The sequence below is a fragment of the Mytilus edulis genome, chromosome 12 (assembly GCF_963676685.1).
Source record: "Mytilus edulis chromosome 12, xbMytEdul2.2, whole genome shotgun sequence".
In the NCBI taxonomy this organism is placed as follows: domain Eukaryota; kingdom Metazoa; phylum Mollusca; class Bivalvia; order Mytilida; family Mytilidae; genus Mytilus; species Mytilus edulis.
Genome location: NC_092355.1, coordinates 52691983 through 52718580, shown reverse-complemented (window position 1 = coordinate 52718580; position 26598 = coordinate 52691983). Strand labels below are relative to the sequence as shown.

At 32.2% G+C, this 26598-nt stretch overlaps 1 protein-coding gene across 1 annotated transcript; it reads left to right on the top strand.

Annotated features, from left to right (window-relative positions):
- Positions 1 to 4833: 4833 nt before the first annotated feature.
- On the top strand, positions 4834 to 21277 carry LOC139497686 (protein mab-21-like). The gene is made up of 2 exons (XM_071285920.1): positions 4834 to 5895; positions 21113 to 21277. Exons 1-2 carry the CDS (start codon positions 4834 to 4836, stop codon positions 21275 to 21277), a joined length of 1227 nt encoding a protein of 408 aa, XP_071142021.1.
- The last annotated feature ends 5321 nt before the right edge of the window (positions 21278 to 26598 follow it).

The window sequence follows — 26598 nt, the reverse complement described above, 5'->3', positions numbered from 1 at the left end:
CGTTAAATACTGATCTTGTATTGTGCCTGTGTTTTTTTAATCTTAACGGTTGAGTGCATGTTTAGTATATACTTTTGTATTTTTGCTATGTCTACTTTTTTATAATCACAGACATTGTGTCATTGTGCAATTGATATTTCGTATTTATGTCCCTATTTTTTTGCATATATATTTTGTCTTTGTGGTGTGTATATCACGTTTTGTTTTTATTTGTTTTAATAGTTATTTGTCTTTATAGTGCATGTGACTAATATTATTATAACACAGTGTTACATGTAACTACTGTATCCCAATTGTTAACATTTCTACCTAATATGAGTGAGTATTTTTAATATGTTTCAATGCAAAATAACCAGCTAACAGATAAGATGTTTAGCTAGTTATAAAGCACAACTTAATCCACCATCGTCATAGAAGAAAATACTTCGACCAAACTCATGAATATGACAGTTGTTTTCTATTTGATTGATGCGTTTGCGCGTTGATTTTGCCTTTCTTTGAAGTTAATTTTCATTTTCTGTCATATTTGTGTTTTGAAACAAGCATTCATAATAAGAACACGAGAGTATCGTTTTGTGTTCCTTTCGTTTTTCATTTATCTAAACTTTCTTTTTTTTAAACACGTACTTTTTTATTGACGTCATGTCAAATTTGTTATCAACTACACTTTGTTTAGGTTAAAATTATTTATGTGTTTCATTTGATGAATTTTGCGGCATTTGTGTTGTGTGTAAATCATGTATGTTTATACAATTTTAGATATTGGATCTCAATTATTGTTCCATGAATCTTTTATGAAAACACAAAACAATTATTTTGTATTTGTATATTGATAAAGGATTTATCAATTAACAACGTATACACCATAGTAATTCAACAGTAAAGATGTTCATACAGTTTGGCAATTTGAATTGTGAATATTCCTTTTACAGATAATTACTTTACAGATTACCTAGATTGTAACTCTGTGAACACAAGTTTTTACAAGTTTCATCACTATTTTAGCGATACTACTTCTGTCAACATTTCTCTGCTAGCTTTTTTAAAGGGAATTTTGATACAATCTTTACAGCTTTAATGTAAGTTAATTTAAAAAACAATTCGTAAAGCTTTAGATTGATTGATATATTCAAATGTTACTCAGACTAGGACCCGGACCAAGTAACGATTTTATTAATAAAACTATCAGCATCTATATTTTATAAAGGTATATAGGACTTAGAAAATGTACACGTTTAATGTTATAACGATAGTTTTATTCAATAAGTATATGCATTAACATTGGCAATAGTGAACAGACTGTACATGATGTACTTGGTGAAACTAGTTTGCCTTTTTCTTTAGTGAAAGATTATTTCATTGACATTGTACTGCGTGCATTATATAATTTCAAAATTAAAACACAAGTGATGAAAATGTTAAAGAACGATTCAAACAACTTATGAAGAAAGGAAAAACGACAATGCCATTCACATTGGAATTCAGTGCGTAATTCTAATATTAAAAGTTTGTTTTAAATAATGACGTCATGGTCTTTTTTTAACTATTTACCTAGTGAACATGTGGGCACCTTGTACAACAAATACAGTCTTCTCTGTGTTTGCATTTTTGTTTTACTCAAATAACAATAAACATGATAAAGTATAGAATAATTTTATCTCTTTTACTTTTCATGATTTTTTTTTAAATGTTTATCAAATTTTTATGGACAATAATTTCAAAATAAATATATCAGATATAATCTTATAAATCGAATGGAGTATTTGGATCCAGAATTAATTTTGAATAAACTGAATGCATAGGAAATAAAAAACAGATATGTTGGTTTTTCTAATGTCTAAAAAAAAGTTGCAATAAACTAGCGTGTCCTGGCTTTTCTACAGTTATGTCTGTGTTAGTATTTACTTCCTTACACATTACTCATCAACTATTATTACCATTCAAATCTCTAGATCATACATTATCATATGTATCTAACCTAATGCAGTCTATGTGTACAAATGCATCAGTGTAAGATACCTTTGCTTAATAAAAAAAAACAGTGGCAAAATGTGAACTGGCTTTAATAAATATAAATCATAATTCAAAAGATGTAAATGTATTATAACAAATATGAACGCTAAGAGATGAAATGCAAAAACAAGCGACGTGATTAATTTAAGTATATGACGGTGACCGTTGGATTTTGTCTTTTCGGTTGACCAATAATATCAAATCAAGAGACCTTAGTCTTTTACAAGTTATGGTTAATGATTTACATCTATATATCATGTTTGTCAAAAACAAAAGGGACAATGACCCTCATATAGAGTCTAAATATTGGTCCGATAAAAATTGACAAAAACATCCTGGCAATTTAACGGGCAATTTTGAAAAATAATATTCGATTGTTATTCAGACCAGGACCAGGTAACTTTGTGGTTATTTGTCACTTAATGCATCAGCATCGAGACCATGTTACGTACTTAATCAATGTTCCAAATGTTTTCTATTAGCATCAAGGAAGAAAAGATTTCGAAAATTTACCCATCTGATGTCATAACAAACTGTTTATCTAATGATTAAATACATCTACAATAGCAGGAGGTACAATGAACAGCCTGTTCTTCTATAACTTGTTGTAACTAATTGGCTTTTTCTTCGGTGACAAATTTATCAATTTATAATGTATTGCATACTAGTACCTTATATCATTTCAATATTAATATTAAATCACAACTAAAAAATGTCAAATGGATATACACATTTGAATACAGTTTGTAATTCTAATATAAAAGATTTTTTATAATGACGGCATGGTCTTTTGTAATAGTGACCTAGTGAACGTGAGGGCAAAATGCACAACAGATAGAGCCATCTTTTTAAGAAATCTCTTCACCTTTATAGCAATACAGTATAGAATAATTGTGTCGCTGCTAATTTTTCATAATTTTCTTTCATACATTTTTATCAAATTTTTATGGACTTTATTTTCAAAAAGAATATATGAGATATGATTATAAATCAAAGGAAGTATTTGCATCCAACATTATTTCTACATATATTGAAGGCACCGGGAAGAAATAACAGATTAATAAAGTTGTAATGGCTCTCCTACATTTTTTTCCGTGTTATTATTTATTTCCTTAGATATTACTCATCAACTATTATTGTCAGACAGAATTTATTCTGATCACGATATTATATAATTCAAATCGTTAGATCAGACATTAGAGTATGTATCTAACTTAATAATGTATATTTGTTCAGATGCATCAAAGATTCCTGAGCATTTAACGAGCAATTTAAAACAAAGAGATACACACACAAGAAAAACAGTTTTCTTTGATTTATCTCTTATAAAGAAATTAGTTTGGTTTTGCAGGGTATAACTTAAAGTCTTTTTCATTTTTAGCCATGGCGTTGCCAGTTTGTTTTAGATTTATGAGTTTGACTGTCCCTTTGGTATCTTTCGTCCCTCTTTTAAAATGCACATGACATTTTTCGATGACAGATACAAAATTTCTAAACATCACGATAAATTTGACTAAAATATAATAATAATCGAAACGTATACACTTGGTATTTCCACAGAGAAGTGGAAAGACCTAATGATGTGTTTTGTTTAATATGAAAATGTCATCATTATGCAAAATTTCCTAGTAGTGATACATCTTTCCTTACATGTTTTAACCTGTTTTGATTACCTTGTACTTATATAAGGAGCATTATTAGCATAAATAATTCAATTAGTACACGATATTCTACTATTTATATCACATATCAGAAATTTCCGTAAGTATGCTTGACTAGTTTTTCAATAAACGTTTATCAATTGATTAATACATTGTTTTTAAGAAGTACTTTATGCAATATATTTCTTTTCTTAGTAAAAACAAATCAATTTGTTAAAATGATGTAAATAGAATAACAAACGTGCATTCAATTTGATAAAACAAATGTATTTGACGGGTTATATATTTCCTCAAAAGGCATGGAACATTGATTAAAAAACTAACAAGTTGCGATATATCATTTAGGTAAGTGATTCCATGCACAATCATGAACGTAAAAAAAACCCAGGATTTTATTTGACCTTAGCCTCATACTCTTTATATGGACCAACGACCTCGAATCAAAAGACACTAAGTATTTTTCACTTAGGGTTTGCCAGTAACAAATAAATTCACTAATATCAAATTCAGAAGGGGAAATAACTCTCATATATAATTTCTTTACTCCTACGACGAAGGTTAATAGATATATATAGAGGATTTAACAAGTAATTTGCAAATTAAATCATGGTCTTCTTTTCGGTTTCAAAACATAAGAAATAACAAGAAAAACGGTGTTCGGAGAGATAACTCTTACATGGAAAAGTATTCAGTTAAGCGGTGCCAGTTTCTAACTGATACCATATACCAAATATCTAAGCAATATCTTGCGAAACAAACAAACAGCAAAGGAAAAAACAGAAAGGCTGAAAAATAATAATGATCAGAACAAAAGAAATATGTCTTTTCACGGAAAAATGGAAAGAATTCAGAAGCCAAGCCAAACATTGTTATCTATTATATAAATTCATAGTATTTTCGATTATATTTCATCACGTTTAAAATTTTTATATATTTAGTTTTTATCTTATATAACGTAAACTGCAGTTTAACATCATTGGCAGGACAATTGCTACATATAGCATCGATAATAAGTCAGGATAAACTTTTATAAGCATGTAGTTAAGACAAGGATTCGACAAAATAATATCTAAACTGAGTTGATTAAATATTTCTTAAAATAATAAAATAACGGGTATGTATTTGAACATCTACTATTTTTGCTAGGTATGCAATAAATATGGATTTAAGAGACAAGAATCTATCGCTTCAATTCTATGATTACTTATGTAACATCGTCGGATCTGAAGACGTTGTAAAAACAAGAAGAGAAATATTTACTGCTAAGGACATTAGTGACAATGCTGTTTTTGGAAACTACATAAGTAGTGGTAGTAAAGCAGAAGGTCTAGATCTCGTAGGTAGTGATTTCGATATCATGGTTCTTCTTAACTTTATTCGTGTGTATGAAAACTTAGATGACATCCAGTCTAATTCAGATAAATTACTATTGGTTATGGAAACATACGACACAAAACCTGGATTTGCAAAACTTAAGTTAGCTAACAAATCATTGTTTGTTTATCCTATGTATGATATGTTTGATACCGTTGGAGAATCAATGTACCTCTCAAGTAAACTTCTTCGTGAAAGCAACTTACCTGATTGTTTGGTTATTCATGGTCCATGTCATTCTACAGCTAATGGGTTAATTGAAATTACAGATTGTTTAAGATGTGAAAAATGGATCACATCAGCTCAGCAATGGATTCACAGATCACGTACAGCTTGGCCAGATAACATGCTAGTTACTGCAGCTGTACAATACGGAGTTTTATTTGTTCCTATTGGTTGTAAACATTCCCCAAACGAGGATTTACAATGGCGTATATCGTTTTCTGTAACCGAAAAAATGTTGATTCATTCATTTACACATACTCAGTTATTATGTTATGCGTTACTGAAAATTATTTTAAAAGACCTCATCAAAGCAAGACATGAAGATTTGCTTTGTTCCTACTTTCTTAAAACCATAATGTTCTGGTTGAGTGAGGAGATAAGTCCATCAGAATGGAAACCTGAGAATATGATTTCTTGTTTCTTGGATTGTATCAGAAGACTTGTTTACTGTGTGGAATATAAAACATGTCTTCATTATTTTATACCAGAAAACAATCTGTTTGAAGACAGATTTACTGACAACCGACATAAAGAGTTACTAGAAACACTTCGGTCTATTTATAGATCGCCGTGGATTTATGTATTTCATACGAAAACTTTCAAACAATTCTTGCCAGGATCAGTAAATGTGCATAGAATTAAACTAACTACGACGGAATTGTCCTGTTTTTCATATTTATCAGTTTTAAGTCTCTGTATTGGTGATGTTAATTCCATTCAAATAATGTATAAAAGATTTGTTGAAAGTTACAATTATGTTTTAAAAAAAGAAATGTGTGTGTTCATGTTAAGTGTTTGTTTCAGAAAATATATACAATCTTCTGAGTGTCTTAAGCTGACAGGCAGAAACAAATCATCTTATAAACAATACAAGAGAATGTTGTGTTATTTCAAGATATGTTCACTAAGCAATTCAGTTTCCTCCTGGTTAATTCTAGCATCTTTGTTTTATAAATGTACACGATTTAAGGAATGTCTCGATATAATCAATTATAGTTTATCAAATTGTACTCCTGACAAGATATATCTATCAATTCTCAACAGCTTGGCCGAACAAACTATATTCCAGGAAATGAAGCAACAATTTGGATTATTGCTAACGTTTAAAGATTTGATCATTGAAGATGTATGTTTCCGACGCCCGTTTTGTTTATTGCCAGACGAACTGAAACCTTTAATTCCCATCAACGATCTTAGGTTCCCTCCTGTTGTGTACTCGTATCTTCTACAATTTCTTTGTTTCAATAAACTTGGGGATATAAGAGGAAAACATAATGCTTTGCATGATCTTGAACTCACAATACGGGAGCGATACTTTATTTTCCAAATCGAAGAGGTTTATACCATACTGAATAAATGTCTCGATATAGTAAAATCATTGTTATGATTATCATAATGATTTTTAAAAAATAGACGGTGAGGTGCATACCTAATAAATCAAATTTTAAGTTATAGTTTGTGATCTTGACGATTAACTTTTGTTCAAGTTTATAACAATTCATGAATTAACATCATTAAATGTTTATATTGGCAAGCAACCCAAAACGTGTGAAGGGTTATTGCAAACAATTCATCAGTAAAAAACTACGAAATTGAAAAAAATAACATATTTTCATAACGTTGAAGGCACTAAATCTTACAAGTAATTTAACAAAAAGTCTGCGATAGATTTATATACGTTAACGGAGAAGACATTGGAGTAACAGTGTATATAAAGTGCGAATCCAGATAGTTAATTTTAACTTTTGTGAGCGAGTATGTCAATTGTACAATAAAGGATAATGGGAAAAACTGTTTTTGTTTTATTTTTGAAAATACAAAATGATTGATTTGATATGTTTTTACATAATTTCAATTGAATATAACTTGTATGATTTATAATAACAGTATTAAAGTCCAAAAGATGTAATAGAAGCAGCAGAATCCATAATATAAATCACTGAATGCGATTCATGTTAAATATAGAGGCGATGAATTGCCGTACAGCGGGTTATATTCGCGGGTGTAACATTTCGCGATTTGAATAAGGTATACGAAATTTTTTGGCGGATTCAAATCTTTTATATATACCTATACATGTACACTTTTAATTGTGTTGAATTTATATAGGTGATTTTGTTCTATCCGCGAAAAAAAGCGTAAATGTACAACCCGCGAAAACAACCTGATATACGGTATCACTGTAATTGCCTTCATTTCTGATGAGGAATATTTGGAGGTTCGATTAATTTTCAATGTCGTTTTATATGATAATCTGACATGCATAACTCAAAATGGTTTTAAATGACTTTGATATTGGTGATTTGTACAATTTTAAATGCAAGCTAGACGTAGTTTCTTACTTGAATATACACTGGTATAACAACATTAATGTCAAAAATATTCCAATATTGTTGGTGAGTTCTTCTTGTAACATTTTACTGTGTTTATATATATCAACTCTTTCGTTATGTCCGTGTCTGTAGTGATGTTTGCATAACGTATTACAGGCTGTTTAGCACATGCTGATGTTGCTAACTGAACCCACAAAGTTATATATGATCCAGGTTAATTTACCATCCTTTGAATAAACTCATTCTCATATATCCATTCAACATTGTAATTGTAACTTGTAAAGTCAAAACTGTCAACAGAGCAAAAAGGACAATAACAAAGCGCGTAATTTAAAAACAACACATACATGATTATTTTAACTTAACAATAATTAATTTCACTATTTTCGTAATTTCTTTTATAAAAGTTAATGATAAAGTCTTAAATAGGATTTATGAAATGAATTTTTTGTTGTAGAACACTTACTAAAGGCAGAGATAAAACTATATGTTACTGTATTTGTGTAGTTTAGATAACCAATATATAGTAGGAACCTGCAAATGTTCAGAAGAGGTATTAAGCTGAAATATGTTTGTTTACTATATGACTCTATGTAGAGCGCACGGACTTGAAGGTAGAAGAGTTTAAAGAACGTCCGTGTAGTATTTACTGCATATCGTCACCACATTGTTGTTTACTTTGTCGTCCGGTAAAAACACAAACCGCTTTGAAAATAATTAAAATGTGTTTCTTAATCAAGAAATAAGCGTATTATGTTCACTTTTGTTCATTTCTAAATTTTTTGCAAAATGTGATATTCTAATAGCTACCATATTCATACATTTATTTAAAAAAAGAATCAACATTTTTATCAGATTTTTCCCTTTTAACATGAATTTTTACGATACAACGGAAGAGAGTCTATTGTGACCAGAAGACACTTTTCCCCAGTTGTTTTATAAACAGGATGATTTCTTGGTCCTTTTAAAAAAAAGAATATCTTGGTCGTGACGATATTGAGGTCCCCATGACCATAAGGATCATAAAGCATTTTTTAACTGATTTTACAGTTTTTTTTCTGTTGTGCTGTGTAACCATTGTCCTAGGTTATGAGGAGAGATGAGCACTCACAAACATGCTCTTCATTTCTTTATGAACCTGTTTTCACAGGAAACTATAGTTCAGTGTTTGTCGTTTGTTTATGTCTGTCATAGTTGATTTTCGTTAAATATAAAAAAGAAGATGTGGTATGATTGCCAATGAGAAAACTCTCCACAAGAGACCAAAATGACACAGAAATTAATAACTATAGGTCACCACATGGCCATCAACAATGCGCAAATCCCGAAATGACAATATAAAACAATTCAAACGAGAAATATAATGACCTTATTCATTTTAAAACATGACCGAAAAACAAATATGTATCACATAAACAAACGACAACCACGGAATTGCAGGCTTCTGACTAGTGACAGACACATACATACATAATGTGGCGGGGTGAAACATGTTAGCGGGATCCCAACACTCCCCTAACCTGGGACAGTGGTATAACAGTACAACTTAAGAACGAACTATAAAAATCAGTTGAAAGAGGCTCAACTAATCAGATGGACAAAAATACAGATGTTGTCTTATGAATTCGACCGATAGTTTTCTCCACTGAGGTCTTTTTTATTTTATTTCCGGGCCTTTTCTAGCGGACTATTTGATATATGTTTTAAACATTGTTGAAGACCGTACAGTTGCCTATAATTGCTCACATCAGCTTTATTTGAACTTTGGTGGACATTTGTCTCATTTTCAATCACACCTCATCTCCTTATTTTATATAAGGACTATTGAAACTAAAGTAAATTGGTTCGTTCTATAATTCACATTTGATGATTCCTATAAGAAGTGTTGTAGTTACCCCTTTCCATTTGATGGACGCCATCATGACTTGGTTGATAATTATTGAATTTCTCTGCAACATATGATGGCTTGTCTGAAGCCAGAATCCTGCTTCCCCTATTTAAATAGTTAATCACTGCATCATGTTCATCTTCATCAACATGACGGATGTAAATAAAGCAGCATTATCTGCTTGACTTTCCAGCCCATCTGTGTTAACCCCAGCTGGTATTGGGGGCAGTTATGTTACTCCATCTGTCATTTTCCTTTTAAGTGTTTTATAGACCGATTTTTTGTATTTGCTCAACAAATGTTAAATTGCTACATTAGATCAACAAATGTTAAATTGCTATATCAGATCAATAAATAATAAATTGCTATATTACATCAACAAATGTTAAATTGCTTATATTAGATCAACAAATGTTAAATTGCTATATTAGTTCAACAAATGTTAAATTGCTATATTAGATCAGCAAATGATAAATTGCGATATTAGATCAACAAATGTTAAATTGCTATATCAGATCAACATATGTTAAATTGCTATATTAGATCAGCAAATGTTAAATTGCGATATTAGATCAACAAATGTTAAATTGCTATATTAGATCAACACATGTTAAATTGCTATACTAGATCAATACATGTTAAATTGCTATATTAGATCAACACATGTTAAATTGCTGTATTAGATCAACACATGTTAAATTGATTATTCGATCAACAAATGTTGCAAAGTAAATACAAGAACAATGATGTAATACTTTTTTCAGAACTTATTCATCGTTTTCTTAAATTTTATCTTAAATTCTGTTTAGGGATATTTCCTGTATCAAAACATTTTTTTTTTTCAGTTTCAAAATGTATGAATCTTAAACCAAACTTTTTTTGACTTGACGTACATTCATGTATTTTAATACTGATATGCTTGTTTTCTCAATGACAATAAGAGTAGCAAAGATAGATATGAATTGCAGAAGATTGGTTGAACAATCAATTTGCGCCTATTTATTTATGTAGGTAGCGTTACTCCCCATCATTGTAAAGGATTATATGTAAAACAAAATGTGAGGTAAGTCTAGCTGTATGGTTTTTTTTTTCATCATAAATATAATGTTTTATTTGTGGCAAGAACGTGATCCATCAGATAGTAAATTGGGAAGTAATTTGTCTTGTTCCTTGGATTGTATCAGAAGATTTATTCACTATGTTATAGATAAACAAGTATTCAATACTTTTGTCAAAAACAAGCAATTTGACAGATTTAAAGACTATGAATATCAGTCGTTATTTTATGCACTACTCTATACATTTGCATAAATACAGTTTGGAAATGGGATTAAATAGCGTCATCAGCATGCCTTGTTTTTTTAATTGTAAAGCTGCCGCACAATTGGGTGCAGACCAAGCATTACATGTAAACGGGTTGAAAAAGTTAACGCGGCGTTTACTCGCGTGCACTTCATGTAAAAGGCGCGTTAACTCTGCGTTAACTCCGAAATTTAAGTAGACGTAAAAAAAGTAAACTCCGCGTTAAGGTGGAAACGGCGCGTCTTCTAATTTTGTAAAGAGTAAACGGGCGTTTACTTCGCGTTAACGCGAAAGAAGGCGTGTCTTTTATTTTTATTTTTAGTAAACGCACGTTAACGAAGATTGCCATCGTATCCTGGATACACTGAACTTACATATAACATGATAAGGTACATCAAAATAGTCCGGTCGATCGCTGAAAAAATTGCTCAAATAATGAGGAAAGCACCAATTCGTGCATGATGGTACATTTTTGTGTACTGAGCAATATTAGCTATAGACCCATCCACAAAATTCAATATGGCGGCTTATTTCAAGATGGCTGCCGTACGTTCTTAATATTTTCCAGTATTGCACAAACCACAGTTGATTTGATGCTGGAAGCACACAAATCAACATATTTGAGTGACTTGGTGTACTTAGCAAGATTTTGTTTTGATTTATCTTTGAAATATAAAATGGCGGCTATTTTCAAAATGGCCGCCTTGAAAAATTAGCAAATATTCATTATTGAGAATTGACCTGAATATAAGCATTTTATTGATGTATAGTGTCATTTAGTATCTGTCCCAGTTCTGTCTTTTTGATTTTGCCGTGCTTGTCATGTGTACATAAAGTAGTAGCTTTCATAAAAAGCTACAGTAGTAGCTTTCATAAAAAGCTGCACTATTTGTTTTCTCGGGTCACACAGAAAAGCTTCGATTTGGGATTTTCCTGCCTTAAGATATTATCCAGTGCTTATGTTATTTCTTGAGTCGCAATATTTTGCAATTTGAAATATTATACTGTGAATTGAGATTCATTTAAACACATATCAGTGAAAAGACAGGAATTGAGGACAACAAGGACAAGAACTTTGAAATGGCAGAAACTGAATCACTTGGGGATATGGAGAAACCCACAGTTAAAGACGCCTCAACACAGGGCAGCTCATAAATGACTACTAAACAATTGTACCAAGAATTTTTAGCAGATAGAAAATCTAATGCTGAAAGAACGGCTGACATTTACCGCAATATAAAACAGAGCGAACAGCGAATTGATAAAATATGTGTTGGTTTCATTACGATTCAAGCTTAACAGAAAGAGGCAATGAATATTGATATCGCTACAACTTCAGTAGTCTGAAAACAGGATAGACCATAAGGCTAGTGGTAATTGCTTGGCGAAATTGATGGTCAGACCTATAAGATATCCAATGTTGTGGTGAGACGGATGGACAAGCTGACAACAACGGAGGAAGGAGACACAGTTAATTTAAAAGTGCATTTGAACAGCAGGGTACCTTCAACCAACTGGCATCTGTTGTACATGAATTAGTGGAGAATCGAAACAAAGAAGTTAAGAATCCTGCAATGGACACATCATCTAAGCCAAAACTTGACCTTAGCCAGTATAACGCAAGTTTACAAAAAGTACACAACAAAAACCATGCCTTGGGTCTTTCTCTAATTGTAGTTCGCATGAACCATAAACCGCTTTTACTCTGTTGAAGGTGTCTTCACCTTAAGGCAAAAGTCTTATGGCAGGGCCTTTGGTCCTGCATGAGACAGTTCAAATTATTCAACAACAATCTCCATTTAAAAACATACTATAAACCTCAAGGATACCATCAAAAGGTTTATGTGTCTTCTTACGCACACTAACCATCTACTATGAGTCAATAATATTGGGTTTAGACCAGCACACCATTACAGAAACAATTGGCTGCAAGTTGATTCTATCAATTTTCTCCAATACAGTGCCTACTTCCGGTATCATCCCCGTCGAGTCAATGGCAAATCCCACATTTATCACTCCAATTATGACAACCTCGTCAGCTCCTGGAGCTCTAACAGACTTCCCATAACAGCAAGCTGACTCCACTGACCGATCCGGGAAACAGGAGGAAACAAAAAGAATGTGGAGCCTCATCATTGGAGAGAGAATATACCCGATGGCAAGATATCTTGGTGCAAGGGACCGTACGTAGCCGAGGCCAACAGCTCAAAAAAACGCAAACACTCAATTGAAGTGAATCCTTGAATTGGGAGGAGTTCATTTACCAATTTGAACGAACTGCCGGTAGATGACAATGGGAAAACACGAAAAATGTGTGTGTAGGCTCCTGATTGCCAGGCCGATGTTGGCTTTGAGTTCGCGCGTAAGGTTAACACATATGATGATTACAAGGCCTTACAAAATTCGTTTGGAGCAGCGCTTCAGCAAAAAAGACGATCAAACCAGATTGGAACCGAAGCATTCCTCCGAGGATGTAAAGACAAAGATTCTTCTATTCATGTAATAGAGAGGAACCTAGAAACATTCAACACGGCGTTAAAACAATTGAAAACCTCAATAGCAAACCAGATGGCGATATATAGATCAAAAAGTGCCCATTATAATCATCGACAAGTCTACTTTGCTGATGGCGCAGTATAACCGACCGTTAAAGGAAATATGAGCAGTCCTTTGGATAATGAGGTACATAACCTCACACAAATTGTCCTAACACTAGCTGATGTTATGCTTTCAACTAATAAGCATAATCGTGGATTGAACGATCAATATAACCTCGGTTCTTCTGATCAAATAATCATGCAAGATCACCAGTTCAATGGAAGATCACCTGATCAATATACACGTGAAAGATCTCCTGAGAAATACAATCGCGATAGATCGCCACGCAGTGATATTAAGGCACTTTACGAGAAAAATACGTTAAAAAAGTTACTGTTTTTAAACAATTTTAACATAGAATTGCCAGAAAAAGATTTCTTAGCAGTGGTAGTAGTGTTAATCATTAAAATCTAAATTTAATTTTTCACGGTTTGTTTACATCAAAAGTGAAAGTAGTCACGTGACCCAAGCAGCTACTGAAGGTGTTTATTTCATTTTTAACTCAAAATTCCAGCGTGTTGCTGGAACCTTTCAACAAAAAAACAAAGCATCAATGAAATCGTCTGAATGTATATTTTCTGAAAAATGCTATCCAAAGTTTAAGCTATACTGACAAAGGGTAAAAACTGGTGTAAATCTGATGAAAAAAGGGATGTTTGTACGATTTGTCCCATTAACACCACTCGTTTTCATTAATATCAAGATATTTACGTATTTGGATAGCAATTTTCTGTTAAAAGAGACATTTCTTGTTTGAGAATGGTTAAAATCCAGTAATTCTGTATCCAGGAACACGCTGGACTTTTCAATATTATTAATCGAGTTTTATTTTGTATCATTTCAGGGCCATTATCAAACGCTTTAAAGACGTTGTTTGAGAACTCCTTGAACAGGCTTGAACATGTGCGGACAGATCCAATTTTCCGGAGAAGTGTAAATACCGCGAAAACTTGAATTGATGGACAGTTTTGTGCCTTTAATACAAGTGTTATTTGTATTTATTTTTATTGTTTAAATATTATTCTGTTTATTCATTTGATGTATTAAACTTTTACTACTGCCAGAATTGAAAAAATAAATATTTTTGTGATCAAATATTTTTTCTGTCAAGTCCAAGTACGCTTTTAGGGGTACGATCTTTCAATACTTTGTAAAATATACCAGATTTTGTGATATTAAAGGCCTCAAGTTGATGAATTTGAGAATGAATATTCAGATGTACAAATTATATTGTCCCTCATTTCTCACTGCCCACTTTCTTTCATATGGCCCTTGCTACCTTTGGCCACCCTTGTAGAATAGAATATTATTTCCAGATTCATTTTTGAAGAGGACACCTTGAAATTTTCCACCAGCATATTTTGTTTTAATTTCAGTGTTTAAAGTATCAGGGGCGTAGCTTACGTTGAGGCAACCGAGGCAACTGCCTCGGTAGCCTCGGTAAAAAATGTTTTCCTTCACTGTATTTTCTTTTAAATGATTATTGCAACAAACTGGCTACGTTATACTAAACAATAATTTAGCAACTTGTTAAGTCTTGTTGGCGCGGTTATTGATTCATACCTTTTACGAATTATTTAAGACTTATGGGAGCATTCGAATTAATGTTCTCTCCTCTACTTGGAAATACCCTTTCCGGTAGTTTTCTGTAATTTAAGTTTGTCAGAGTAACAGGAAATCGACAACAGATTTATTTTGTCCTACCCCATTGCAAGCGAAAACAGTGAGTAGAATCAGAGACATATAATACATTGTCTTTGGTAGAATAGATGAGGATGCAACTCGCGAGTCCCCGATCAAATCACTTTACCATTGAATTAGGTCAATTAGTTAATTTTGTGTCAGAATAATTTCTAGTTTATGAGAGCCTGGGTGCAGTTTTAAGAAAACAGAAAAATCGGCCCTGAGATTAATTTAAATCTAAAGAAATATGGATTTAAAATGGTGCTAAATTATAAAATAAATGAAAATCAAATTATGGGAGACAATGATTAAAAAAATAAATATTTGATAATCCCATTCTAAGCGTTCATTTATAACCGTTGACATGTTCCCCTACGACTATGTTCATTGACTTTGGTACTAAACAAAACAAAATATGCATTTATATATTACAGTGCACAGAAAATAATTTTTAAAATATATTGTGGTTCTCAAGTTTTATTCTCGCTATTTTAAATTCATAGTACGTTTTCACAAGCAGGGAATTTAAAATATTCAAAGGAATAACTAATTCCAGAGAAATATGTCTGTTAGTTATTAACGTCAGTTTATATATATATATATAAAAAATCAACCAAGTACTTTTCATTTATAATGAAGACTTCAGAATAAAGTAAATGTAAGTTATTCGCCGGTTGTGATGTTCATCGTGAATGAAAACAAAAGTTAAAAATCATTCAATATGTAATTTCAAGACCTTCGAAGGAATACACCACTAAAACAAGTGCCGTGCTACACTTTACATGTAGAATGTTTTTCTCCTAGTTTATCCTGAAATTCGTTTGTTCAATCCAGCTGTCATTTTTTGGTGATTATCTATAATTCGTTGATTCGTGACCTACGACCAAATAAATGATTATCACAAAACTTATTACAAATAAACCTTAATATTTGTGTTTTTTTTCTGTATTGAACATTTTGTACAGGTTTCTTCTATCCACCAAGCAAGGTCATGATTTCTTGTGATATGACGTGTGAGGTACAGCCAACTATATTAGAGTCAAGGATTTTTATAGTAACTATACAAATCCTTGTTAGCGTGTAGTACGGCTTGGAAATATATTGGGAGCCATTAGGCATTTGAGTTGGCTTTCTGTACTGCTAGCAAGTCAGGAAACTGACTTTTCATTGGTGGTGTAATGTGATACTTTCACGTATTTTGTTATTTTTATAGCTTTGAGTATAGATAGTAAGGCATATAATTAACATTATTATGATGAAATAACATTGAACAGCAACTATTTTTAGCGATTTTTTCTTGTTCAAATTGTAAAAACTTCTATAGCTTCAGGGGGGCTGCGCCCCTCTGATCCCCTGCCTCGGTATTTACAGAAGGCAAGCTACGCCACTGAGTTTAATTTATCGACTTAATTTCACAAAAATATTTATTTTTGGCTTAGTTTTCCATCAATTGTGGAGAAACACCTACCTTATTCCCACCATACCTTCATATATTCCTGAACATCAAGTTTACCTGCATCACCAACAGAAAGGTAATGTTCTGCATATTTCAAATGAATCAAATGAAAAAAATCTTTAGCAAACAATCCACTCTACAGTATAAAGTGTGGACTATTTCATAAAAAAAATCAGGAATTAAAACACGGGAAATGTTTGTTTGGAAAACAGGGGGGAATGTGTGCGTGTTCCAGAATCACAGAATACAAACATAATTTGATTTTTAATTCCTATTAAGGGTTGCTTCAGAAAATACTATGTCCCATCCAGGGACAGCACTACTTTTACACCCCACCACCCACAGAAATAAGAATAAATTAGAAGAAAACTCCGTTTGCATTTTTTTTTAAATACAACCAACCTTCCTTCCTTCGGGGTGACAGCGTATTTTCTGAAAAAGGTTTCTCTAAAAAGAAGTGGCTGTAAATTTTCAACTGTATTTCTGTATGATTCAATTTTGGATGTAACGTGTCTTCTGATTGGCTGGCGTTGTTCTGTTAATCAGCCCATAGATATAATTTTGTCAGGTGACTGTGACATCATCAACGTCTTTTCATGATTTACTCTGGTTTAAAATTAAATTAAGAATTAAATTATAGGAAATGACTATTATATGTATTATTTTCTGCTATTAAAAAGTCCAGACTTTAAATCACACGTGTTATTCAGTGTGCACCACAATTTTTATGTTATGTCTTCATAGACAGAAAAAATATAACAGTCATTCCTTAAATAAAGGAGTTAACGGGTTGACCCTGCCCCATAATGATTCTGTATGACTGTTCTCAGTCAGGAGCCTGTAATTTAGCAGTTGTCTTTTGTTGCTGTACATCATATTTGTTTTTCATTCATTATTTGTCATTTCTGGGCTTTTTAGCATAGCAGACTATGCAGTTTTGTTTTTTCTCATTTTTGAAGGCCATACCTTTAGTAGCTAATTTCTGTGTCATATAAATGAAGATAAAATTGAGAATGGAAATGGGGAATCTGTCAAAGAGACAACAACCCGAAACATAGAACAGACAGAAAAGTTGTTTCATCATGTTCATTGGCATTTATATTATTTAAAATTTGTATAAATGCCTTACAAGTTATTTTTTTTCTTAACAACTTGAGTCTGAGATTGCAATTCCAGGACATATTTCTCACTTTGGTCTTAATTTTTCTAAAGAAAACAAACAAACACAATTTTTCTAAAGAAATTAAACAAACACAATTTTTCTAAAGAAAACAAACAAACACTGTTTTTCTCCGTCATTTGCTTACATAATATTATAGCAATTGTGGAACATTTAACCTTTGAGATACAATTTTTTATTCATATTTTTATATCATAAGTCCACTTAAATTGTATTAATACCAAATTCATTTTATATTTCACTAAAATTGTATTACATGTATCAAAATTATTTCCTATATCGCTGAAATTGTATTACCAAATTTATAACACAATGCTATAAAGCAATATACATGTACATCAAATGGAAACTTTGATGTCGGATTTAAACAATTCATGATCAGTTGTAGTGTTAGTTTTTGGTCCTTTTGTTACTTTTTTCTGTTGACTGCAACTCATAAATACTACGCTCTGGTTTTGAGAAAGTCTGAAATAAGAAATAAAATAATTACAAAATTGAGTGAATAACATAATACCTCAAGCTATACTGTATAATACATAAAATACAAAGTATAGCAGTGTAAATATAACATTTTATAAACTGCATCTATCATCACCATTCTATGCTATTTGTGCAGTCAAATTGCATGCCATTCATCTTATAATCGTGGTTTACACAAACAACACAGTGTTGAAGAAAAGTCTTAAAGGTCCACAACAGACAAGTAAATTGATAATGAACAATTGAAATAAATCTATAATTAAAAATTTAAAGCTAACAAATTGTTATTGTTGGATTTTTTTTTTATAGACCAATACAAGTAGGTCCCTAATAATAACGATATTAAAGACTTGCTCACTTTTATAAGCTAGTCTAGATACCACATGTTAAGATAGTAGGTTAAGATAAATTTGTTAGATAATGTGCTAGTGCCCTAATGCAATATACATGTACATGGGGTCAGTGAATTCCATATGGGGATTCCAGCTTTGCACTCGTCCCATATGAAATTTATTGACCCCATAAATATTGTATTAGGTCACTAACACACTATGTAACTAATAGTAAGTTTTTCCTAATATGGAGTTGGCCATGTATGGATCAGCATTTGTTTTAAGAGCATTATCAATCGCAAATAATCTAGTTAATGTGATAGCAAACATAAATTTATTAAAAGTTTTCATCTTTGCCAACATAAAACTCTAATTTCCTAATTAACATAATTAACAGTTTTTCTACTGTATTGGAAAACATGCTCTCAAAATAAATTTTGGCATTTACAATGTATTAATATTGTTTTTATCATGTAATTTAACGTTTTCCCAGAAACATGTTATTCATAAATCTGGATCAAAAAGGCTTTTTCCTGGAAGTAACTGTTTGAATCTTTTGATATTATGCCCAGTTTTTTTATAGTTTAAAATACAGTATGGCTTTTGCTCATTGTCGAGGACTGTCATATTGACCAGTTACTTTCATTTACTTGATTTGGTTTCAAATGGATAGTTGTCTCTTTAGCAATCACCCCACAGGTTCTTTTTTTATTCATTAATATATTTCCTTGTGAACCTGCTTTAAAACTACAAATTGAATTAATAATACAAGCTGGTAAATTGATTTTTTCTTCACAAGAAATTACTGCATCCTTTTTTCTAGTGCCAATCCCAAGTCACAAATGCAATTTCTAAATAAGCAAATGAGAGGCCGAAAATACAAAAGGGAAATTCAACTTACTAGAAGACAACAATCAAACAACCAAAGAACCAAAATAACAACAAAAGACATCATAAATAAATTAAAGATTGAAAAACACGAACCGAACCGAAAATCAGGGACGCAATATTCAAATTTGAAAAATGTTCATTATTTAAATGTCTAAAACAAATACGTTTTAAAGGTTTAAATTGTTTACACTTTTTATTAAATGTTTTACTATTTCCGTTTTTTTTTCTCTCTAGTTTTAAGCGCAATATATCTTGAAGATCTTTTTAAGGTTGTGTGTGTGTGTGTGTGTGTGTGTGTGTGTGTGTGTGTGTGTGTGTGTGTGTGTGTGTGTGTGTGTGTGTGTGTGTGTGTGTGTGTGTGTGTGTGTGTGTGTGTGTGTGTGTGTGTGTGTGTGTGTGTGTGTGTGTGTGTGTGTGTGTGTGTGTGTGTGTGTGTGTGTGTGTGTGAACTGTGTGTGAACTGTGTGTGTGAACTGTGTGTGGTATCATCAAATTCCGAACAAGAATGGTACACTGACAAGTACGATAATGACCACAAAAAAATCATTCTTTCTTTTTATATATATATCTAGCTGTCTTTTTAGCTACATGTTTATGTAATATCTATCTTTCGGTCTTCAACTTGTCATTCTAGTATATATATATTTGTCAATCTATCTGACTTTTGTTTTTCTTTAAATTTTCTTTCTTTGAATTGTCGGGATGGAAATCTTTAATTTAGTTCTCTCGACGTGAAGAAGTCACTTCTTTACATACATGTACATGTTGTAGTAATGGAATAACTTTTATACCATCGATGTTTGTTTCAACAAATGATACTTGACGGGAGAACACACCTAGACATTCTTTAGGAGCCAAACATGCATCAGCGCAAACAATAAGCCGTTTTTGTTCTGAAAATGAAATTACTCATTGCGATGCGGAGTAGACGAAGGAGCATATCGTGGCTGAATGTGTCAAACATGTTAGAAAAGAATGGAAAATATTAGAATACTAGTATTAGATATTGTCAATGTCAATTTCTGTACATGTTCAAGGAGCAGGGTTCACGGGTGGAGTGTGGTGAAGAGGGATGGGTGTAGATGTTATATTATTCTGAGCACTGCGCTAGTATTTGTTTTCAAATTTGTATTTTTCTGCATTATACAGCATTTCCTAATTTTTAATCTGTTTAATACAAACTTGTTTTTCCAAATCTTATAATATTCACAATTCTCTGTCGCAGAATATTAAATAAGCATCATCTTATGAAAGACAATATTGAATTAACATGCATGCATGTATGTGTGGTAAATGTATATTTCGAAGGATGAATAAAAAAACTTCTTGTATTTGCTTTTACAGAGAAAAAAATGTAGCAAAGAATATATCATAATTATGTGAATAGTATTTCAACAAACATAAATCAGTTCCAATGAGGTTCTGTTTTATGTACATTATTTTACCTTTTATTCAATATGATTTTACATCTTTATTGTGTGAAAGAAAAAACAAGTATTATAGGACAAAAATGCCGACACAAAAATGGTTCTCAGTCAGTGACAATCTTCTTTTGAAATACAAAATAAGTTAAAAGAAAAGAAACCCAGATCGACACAGATCGACACAAACGTATTTCAAACCATATGCATCATGTACATGGAACATATTGTAGTAGTTTAAAACATGATGTGCGCATAATGTGTGTTTTTTTCAGGTTGGACTCACATACGGTCGGAAAATGATGATAGGCCATTTATCAAGGAAAGGAATCAACGTGTCTGAGGCTAGAGTTGGTAAAGCATTAGCGACAGTTAATCTTCGCTACCATCATTTACGACAGCAGCAGTGGCGGATCCAAGGCGGGGGAGGGGGGCGCTGACTGACCAAATGGCTCCAGTCATGCTTCAGTGATTCCATATATAATTAACCAAATTTTCCACACAAAAAGATGGGGGCGGGCAACTTCTGCAATGATGACAGCGTATAATTCACATGGTCGACGCTTCCACAAAGCCAAGAAGTAAGGGACTACATTAAAAGTTCAATGTAGGATAAAAAAAAACATAGTTTTCTCACAACCCCTTTTTTCTGAACTTAATTTGGGAAAAATTGATTGTAAAATATGGACATATGTAAAATTGATTTTGGATAAACAACACTCGCCGCAATTTTACTCCCCCCCCCCCCCTCTCCCCCTCTGCCACCCAAAACTTTTGAATGAAATTTTTCATCCTACATTCCTTCTGCTTTCGTAACTGTTACCATAGTTTTATTCGGGACATGAAACATCTTTTTTAAATAGACTTAATTTTTGTTTGCTAGTCAAAAGAAAAAGTAAATGAAGAGTCAATATTTAATAGATAATAGATAAATCTTTTGTCATTGTGCAAGTTTTGTGTGTGTGTGTGTGTTTGTGTAAAAATCGTCTTCTAGTGAGTCATGTCGCTTTCTTCTTATATATCATTATCTTGGTAGCGTTCTTTATTATTCCAAAATGGCATGACAGAGACTTCAATCCTACAAACATTCTAAAACAGTAAATTTCTTTTTCTGTACCTGCCTACTAGTATCCCAAATCAATTTGTATGAATGTATTACAGTTGTGGTCCTTATTCAATTTGCTGTCAGTCATGACTATTTTTTTCATCGTTGTATTAAAATCTTGGCCGTGGTTTTTTTTTCTGTTTCTTTCGTTGTTTCGATTTTTGGGTTTGTTCGTGCTAATTTCCTATATTAATGATGATAGCACTTTATATTTGTATTTAATTGTAATTATTTTATTTCGCTTCCTCTACCTAGTATTTGTTTAGCAACCAACAATCAATCAATTCAGCTCTTAATAATATGTTTCCCTGCAGGAAACGATGTTTTGGAATATTGCTTAATATCATTTTGTAATACGCTTACTGAAAAATGATTGTGCAAGGTTTAACTTAATGTAAATGGCAGAAAGTTCATAAACTTGGTAGCATGGCATTCATTACTCTCCTTTTTATGTGATGTGACAACATATAAGAGTTATGGAACTTTAACCACTGTAGGGTAAAATCAACTGTTTCTTACTAAAAATAAATAACTTTCCACTGAATTATATATAAAAAAAAAATCTTTCCTTTCTGTTGTCAGAATAGGAACGAGAATTGAACAAAGAGACAACAACCAGACAAAAAACCAAAAAACAGCCTTATGCCACTAGTGGGTCTTCAATACTGCGAGAAAATCCGGAACTAGGAGTCGTGCTCCAACTGGATCCTTTACACAAATGTGTACTCGTTCATCGAAAATGGACGTCACATTAAATTCCGAAACATATCAATAAACGTAAATAAAAAAATAACAACAAAAAGAACTAAGGCTATCACCTTCTTCTTTTGTATTCTATTATTGTACTTAACTTTTTTATAAGTAGTTTGTGCAAGTGAATGTACTTCCAGTGTGACTTTCAAAAATAACTTGATAGTTGCTTAAGGTATATCATACTTTTCAACCGATGTAAGAGACATCTTTTTCTGTTCATATCAGTATATATCAAATCGTCGTGTTGCGATGTAATAGAAAAACAGGTATGAAGAGAATTATAAAGTTATAGATTTAATAGAGATTCTGCTGAGAATACTAACTTACATAAACACATTGATAAAAATTAACTGTCGATATATTTGATACATAATTGATTTATAATCCTACATTTGTTTTGTAACAGGTGTCGATAATAAAATTACAGTAATTTTGTTTTGTCAAAATCCGTTGCAATTGTATTGACTGATTTTGTAGGTTCAGACACATGATGGTTTATAGGTTGTTATTCGCTTTGAACCAACTATCACAAACTTCGAGCACGCTTGTATCTGTACTATGTCTTTAGCCTTTTTTATAACGTGTTTCTTGGTTTTGATACGCCCGTATAAAACGGGACATATTATGGTATACCGTTGTCCGTCCGTCGTCCACACTTCGGACAATTAATAAAAAACACTTCCACCAACTTTTATGAAACTTTGTTGACGTAAGCTCCCTTTGTGATTTTTATAAATTTCAAATTTTTCGTTTCCATATTATGAAATTTCATCTTTAAAAAGGGGGAATTTTCCAGTTTTCGGACAACAATTCAAAAATGCTTCCATAAACTTTAATGAAACTTGGGTGAGTTGTTTATATCTATTAACGTATGTTCCCTTCCGATTTTTATAAATTTCAGATTTTACTTTTCCGTGTGATGAATTTTTATGCTTAAAAAGGGGGGATTTTCCAGTTTTCGGACAAAAACACATAAACACTTTCACAAAATTTTATGAAACTTCAGTGAATGGTTTATAGTTGTTGACCTTAGCTGCCTTTCAATTTTTATAAATTTCAAATTTTACGTTTTACAGTTATGAATATTTATATTGAAAAAAGGGGAATTTTCCCTGTTTTTGGACAATAACTCAAAAAATGAGGCTTCTTTTCCAGTTTTTCGGATAATAAATCAAAAATGCTTCAGCATTTAATGATGAAACTGTGGTAACAAGTTAATATCTAAAAAAATAAGTACCCTTTATGTAATTTTTGATCTGATGTTGTACAGTTGTGGAATTTTTCTTCTGAAACATGTCGGAAACGGCCAAGGAATATTTGTTGAAAAAAATCGTTTAAAGCATAAAGACAAGGGGAGTATCATGCGCTTACAGCACAGCTCTTTATCTATTTATTTGATGAGTCAAGTCTTTTCAACAGATTTTATAAGAAGTTTTATAATATGCTGTTTATCACTGTTCAATGTTCAGGGGATGATTGTGCACCTAAAAAGAGTTTAATCACTAAGAGTTTTATATATGCGCCGTAAAATTGATTTTTCTCGAATGAATTGGATTGTTTTAAATTTTTCATTTTTGTATCTTTTGTAGCTTGTTGTGCGGTATTGGTTTTTCACAATGTTGACGACTGTACTATGAATTATACTTGCTTAATTCATCATAATTTAATGTCTGGTGGAAAAAAAATTCTCTGGCAATCATATACCACATCTTTTTTTTTATGAAATTATGAATAAAACAAGCACTAGTATTCGTCAGTTCAGTAACAAAGAACGCCATTCACGAATTGAGTAAACGAATACACGGAGAGCGCGCGGCAGCGTTATGTATTTTCATTTATCATATGTTTAGTAGTAAATACATTAGCTTTGAATATTTGATAAACAGCCTGCTGTTTAATCCATATCGCGCAACTTTGATGCGCACCCTTTATCGCATACCCTTTATCACACCTTTACCCTTTATCACACCCCTACTTTTTTTTTACATAAAGTCAGTTTTTATTTATGTAAAGTTCAGAAATATTTTCCCTCAAAATTGGTCCAATAGAACTGTCATTCGGGCGTGACGCAATTTATTGCATGACGTCATTGTTTGGTATGTACATGTGACGTCATGAACGTCAAGTTTTCATATTTTTTGGCACAAATGCAACTATAAAAAATACAAAACACACAAAAAAATACAATAATAAACAAAATATTTTTAAAACAACAGCACGCAAATTGTAAGGTAACCCAGGTGCTTTGGATAAGTAATTGAGCAGAAGACAAAAATATAACTAAAGGTAACCTAGTGCTATGGATCAGAAAACAGTTCATATAATATAATACTCTCCTGTTGAAATATATGACAAAGCATATAAAACATGGCAAAATCCGTATCACATACCGCATCACCCTCAACCAATATCTTCCCTCGGACCTAAAGGCCCTTGAGCTGATATTTGTGTCTCGGGATGATACGACATATGATACGGATTTTGCCATGTATTATTCTCTAAGTGCCATACATGCTATACATATAGGCATTTTTATAAATGTACATGAATCAATTGGTGATGCTTTTGTACTTTTATAGGGGAAACTAAGAAAAAATAAGATAGCAACGTTTCTTCGGTTTTGTTTATGTTTATTGATATGAACAATAAGTGATATATTTCACGATTATTAAAAAATGTATTCTGACACGATAAAAGCAGGAAATGTACGGTACCAAAAATACAAGACGAGAACCAGTTGCTCATTTTGATCAGTAGGAAAGGTAGAGAAACAAGGAGCATGTTGTATGCCAAAGTCACACTAGACCACTATTACACCACGCTTGCCGCGATCTAAAAGGTGAGGTCACGGTACAAGCAGGATGAAAGTTTTGATTTTCATTGTTTTCACGATGATACTACATGCCCTACATTTGTACATCCTCATTACGCTTCTACAAAGATCTCGCTACGGGTCACGTTGTCATCACGCTTATTCTGCGACATCAATACGATACTCACGATCTTATTACGCTAATCACGTTTTCATAATGACAATACATGCACGATTTATTCGATTGCAACACGATCTTAACACTCTTCTTCTGCGAATTTATAGAACGCTCTTACAAAGTGGCTCTTACATTGATAAGTCTACGACCTTTCCACTTTCATACCGTGATCTAACTACGCTATTGTCGTGTTCGTCGACATCATGTTCCATATAAATACTGTTTTTAAATACTGTTCCATTTAATTCTTCTAAATGTCATTTAAAATACGTAGAAATCTCGAAAACAACACAGGCATACCACCCAAATATATCAGAACTAGTGGGTGGGATGGTAGGGGATAGAGGTAGAATCAGAGGAGCCACTGACACGAATTATGATCCAGTAGACATGTCGGATCAACCAATCCAACCTGAGTCACAACTGTTAGCTGATCCATCGAGATCAAATGACGATATTTTATTGAACAATAGAGGAAATGATATATGTCAAGCATGGTTGTGCTTATCAGACCTTGACCAAACTTCATGGTTCAGTGGTCAAAGTTAAGTTTTTGATATTTAGTCTTTTTCTAACACTATATGCAATATGTCACAATCTTTCTTTGGTGTATGGAAATATTTAAGAATTGAACATGTTGAATGCTCTTTTTTGTAAATTTATTGGGGTGTAAAAGCGTTGACCGAAGTACATTTTGTATGAAGCACAGAAGCGCTTCATACTTAAAATGTGCGCACGGTCAACGCTTTTACAACCCTATAAAGTTACAAAAAAAAGCATTCAATACTTATAATTACATTTTTACCTATAGGATCATGAAAACACGCCTTTTATCAAGTTTTTATTTTATTTACCTGTGCACTTTATTGTGGGACCTCGTGTCATCATGAATGAGAAGTTTTATTGAGTGATA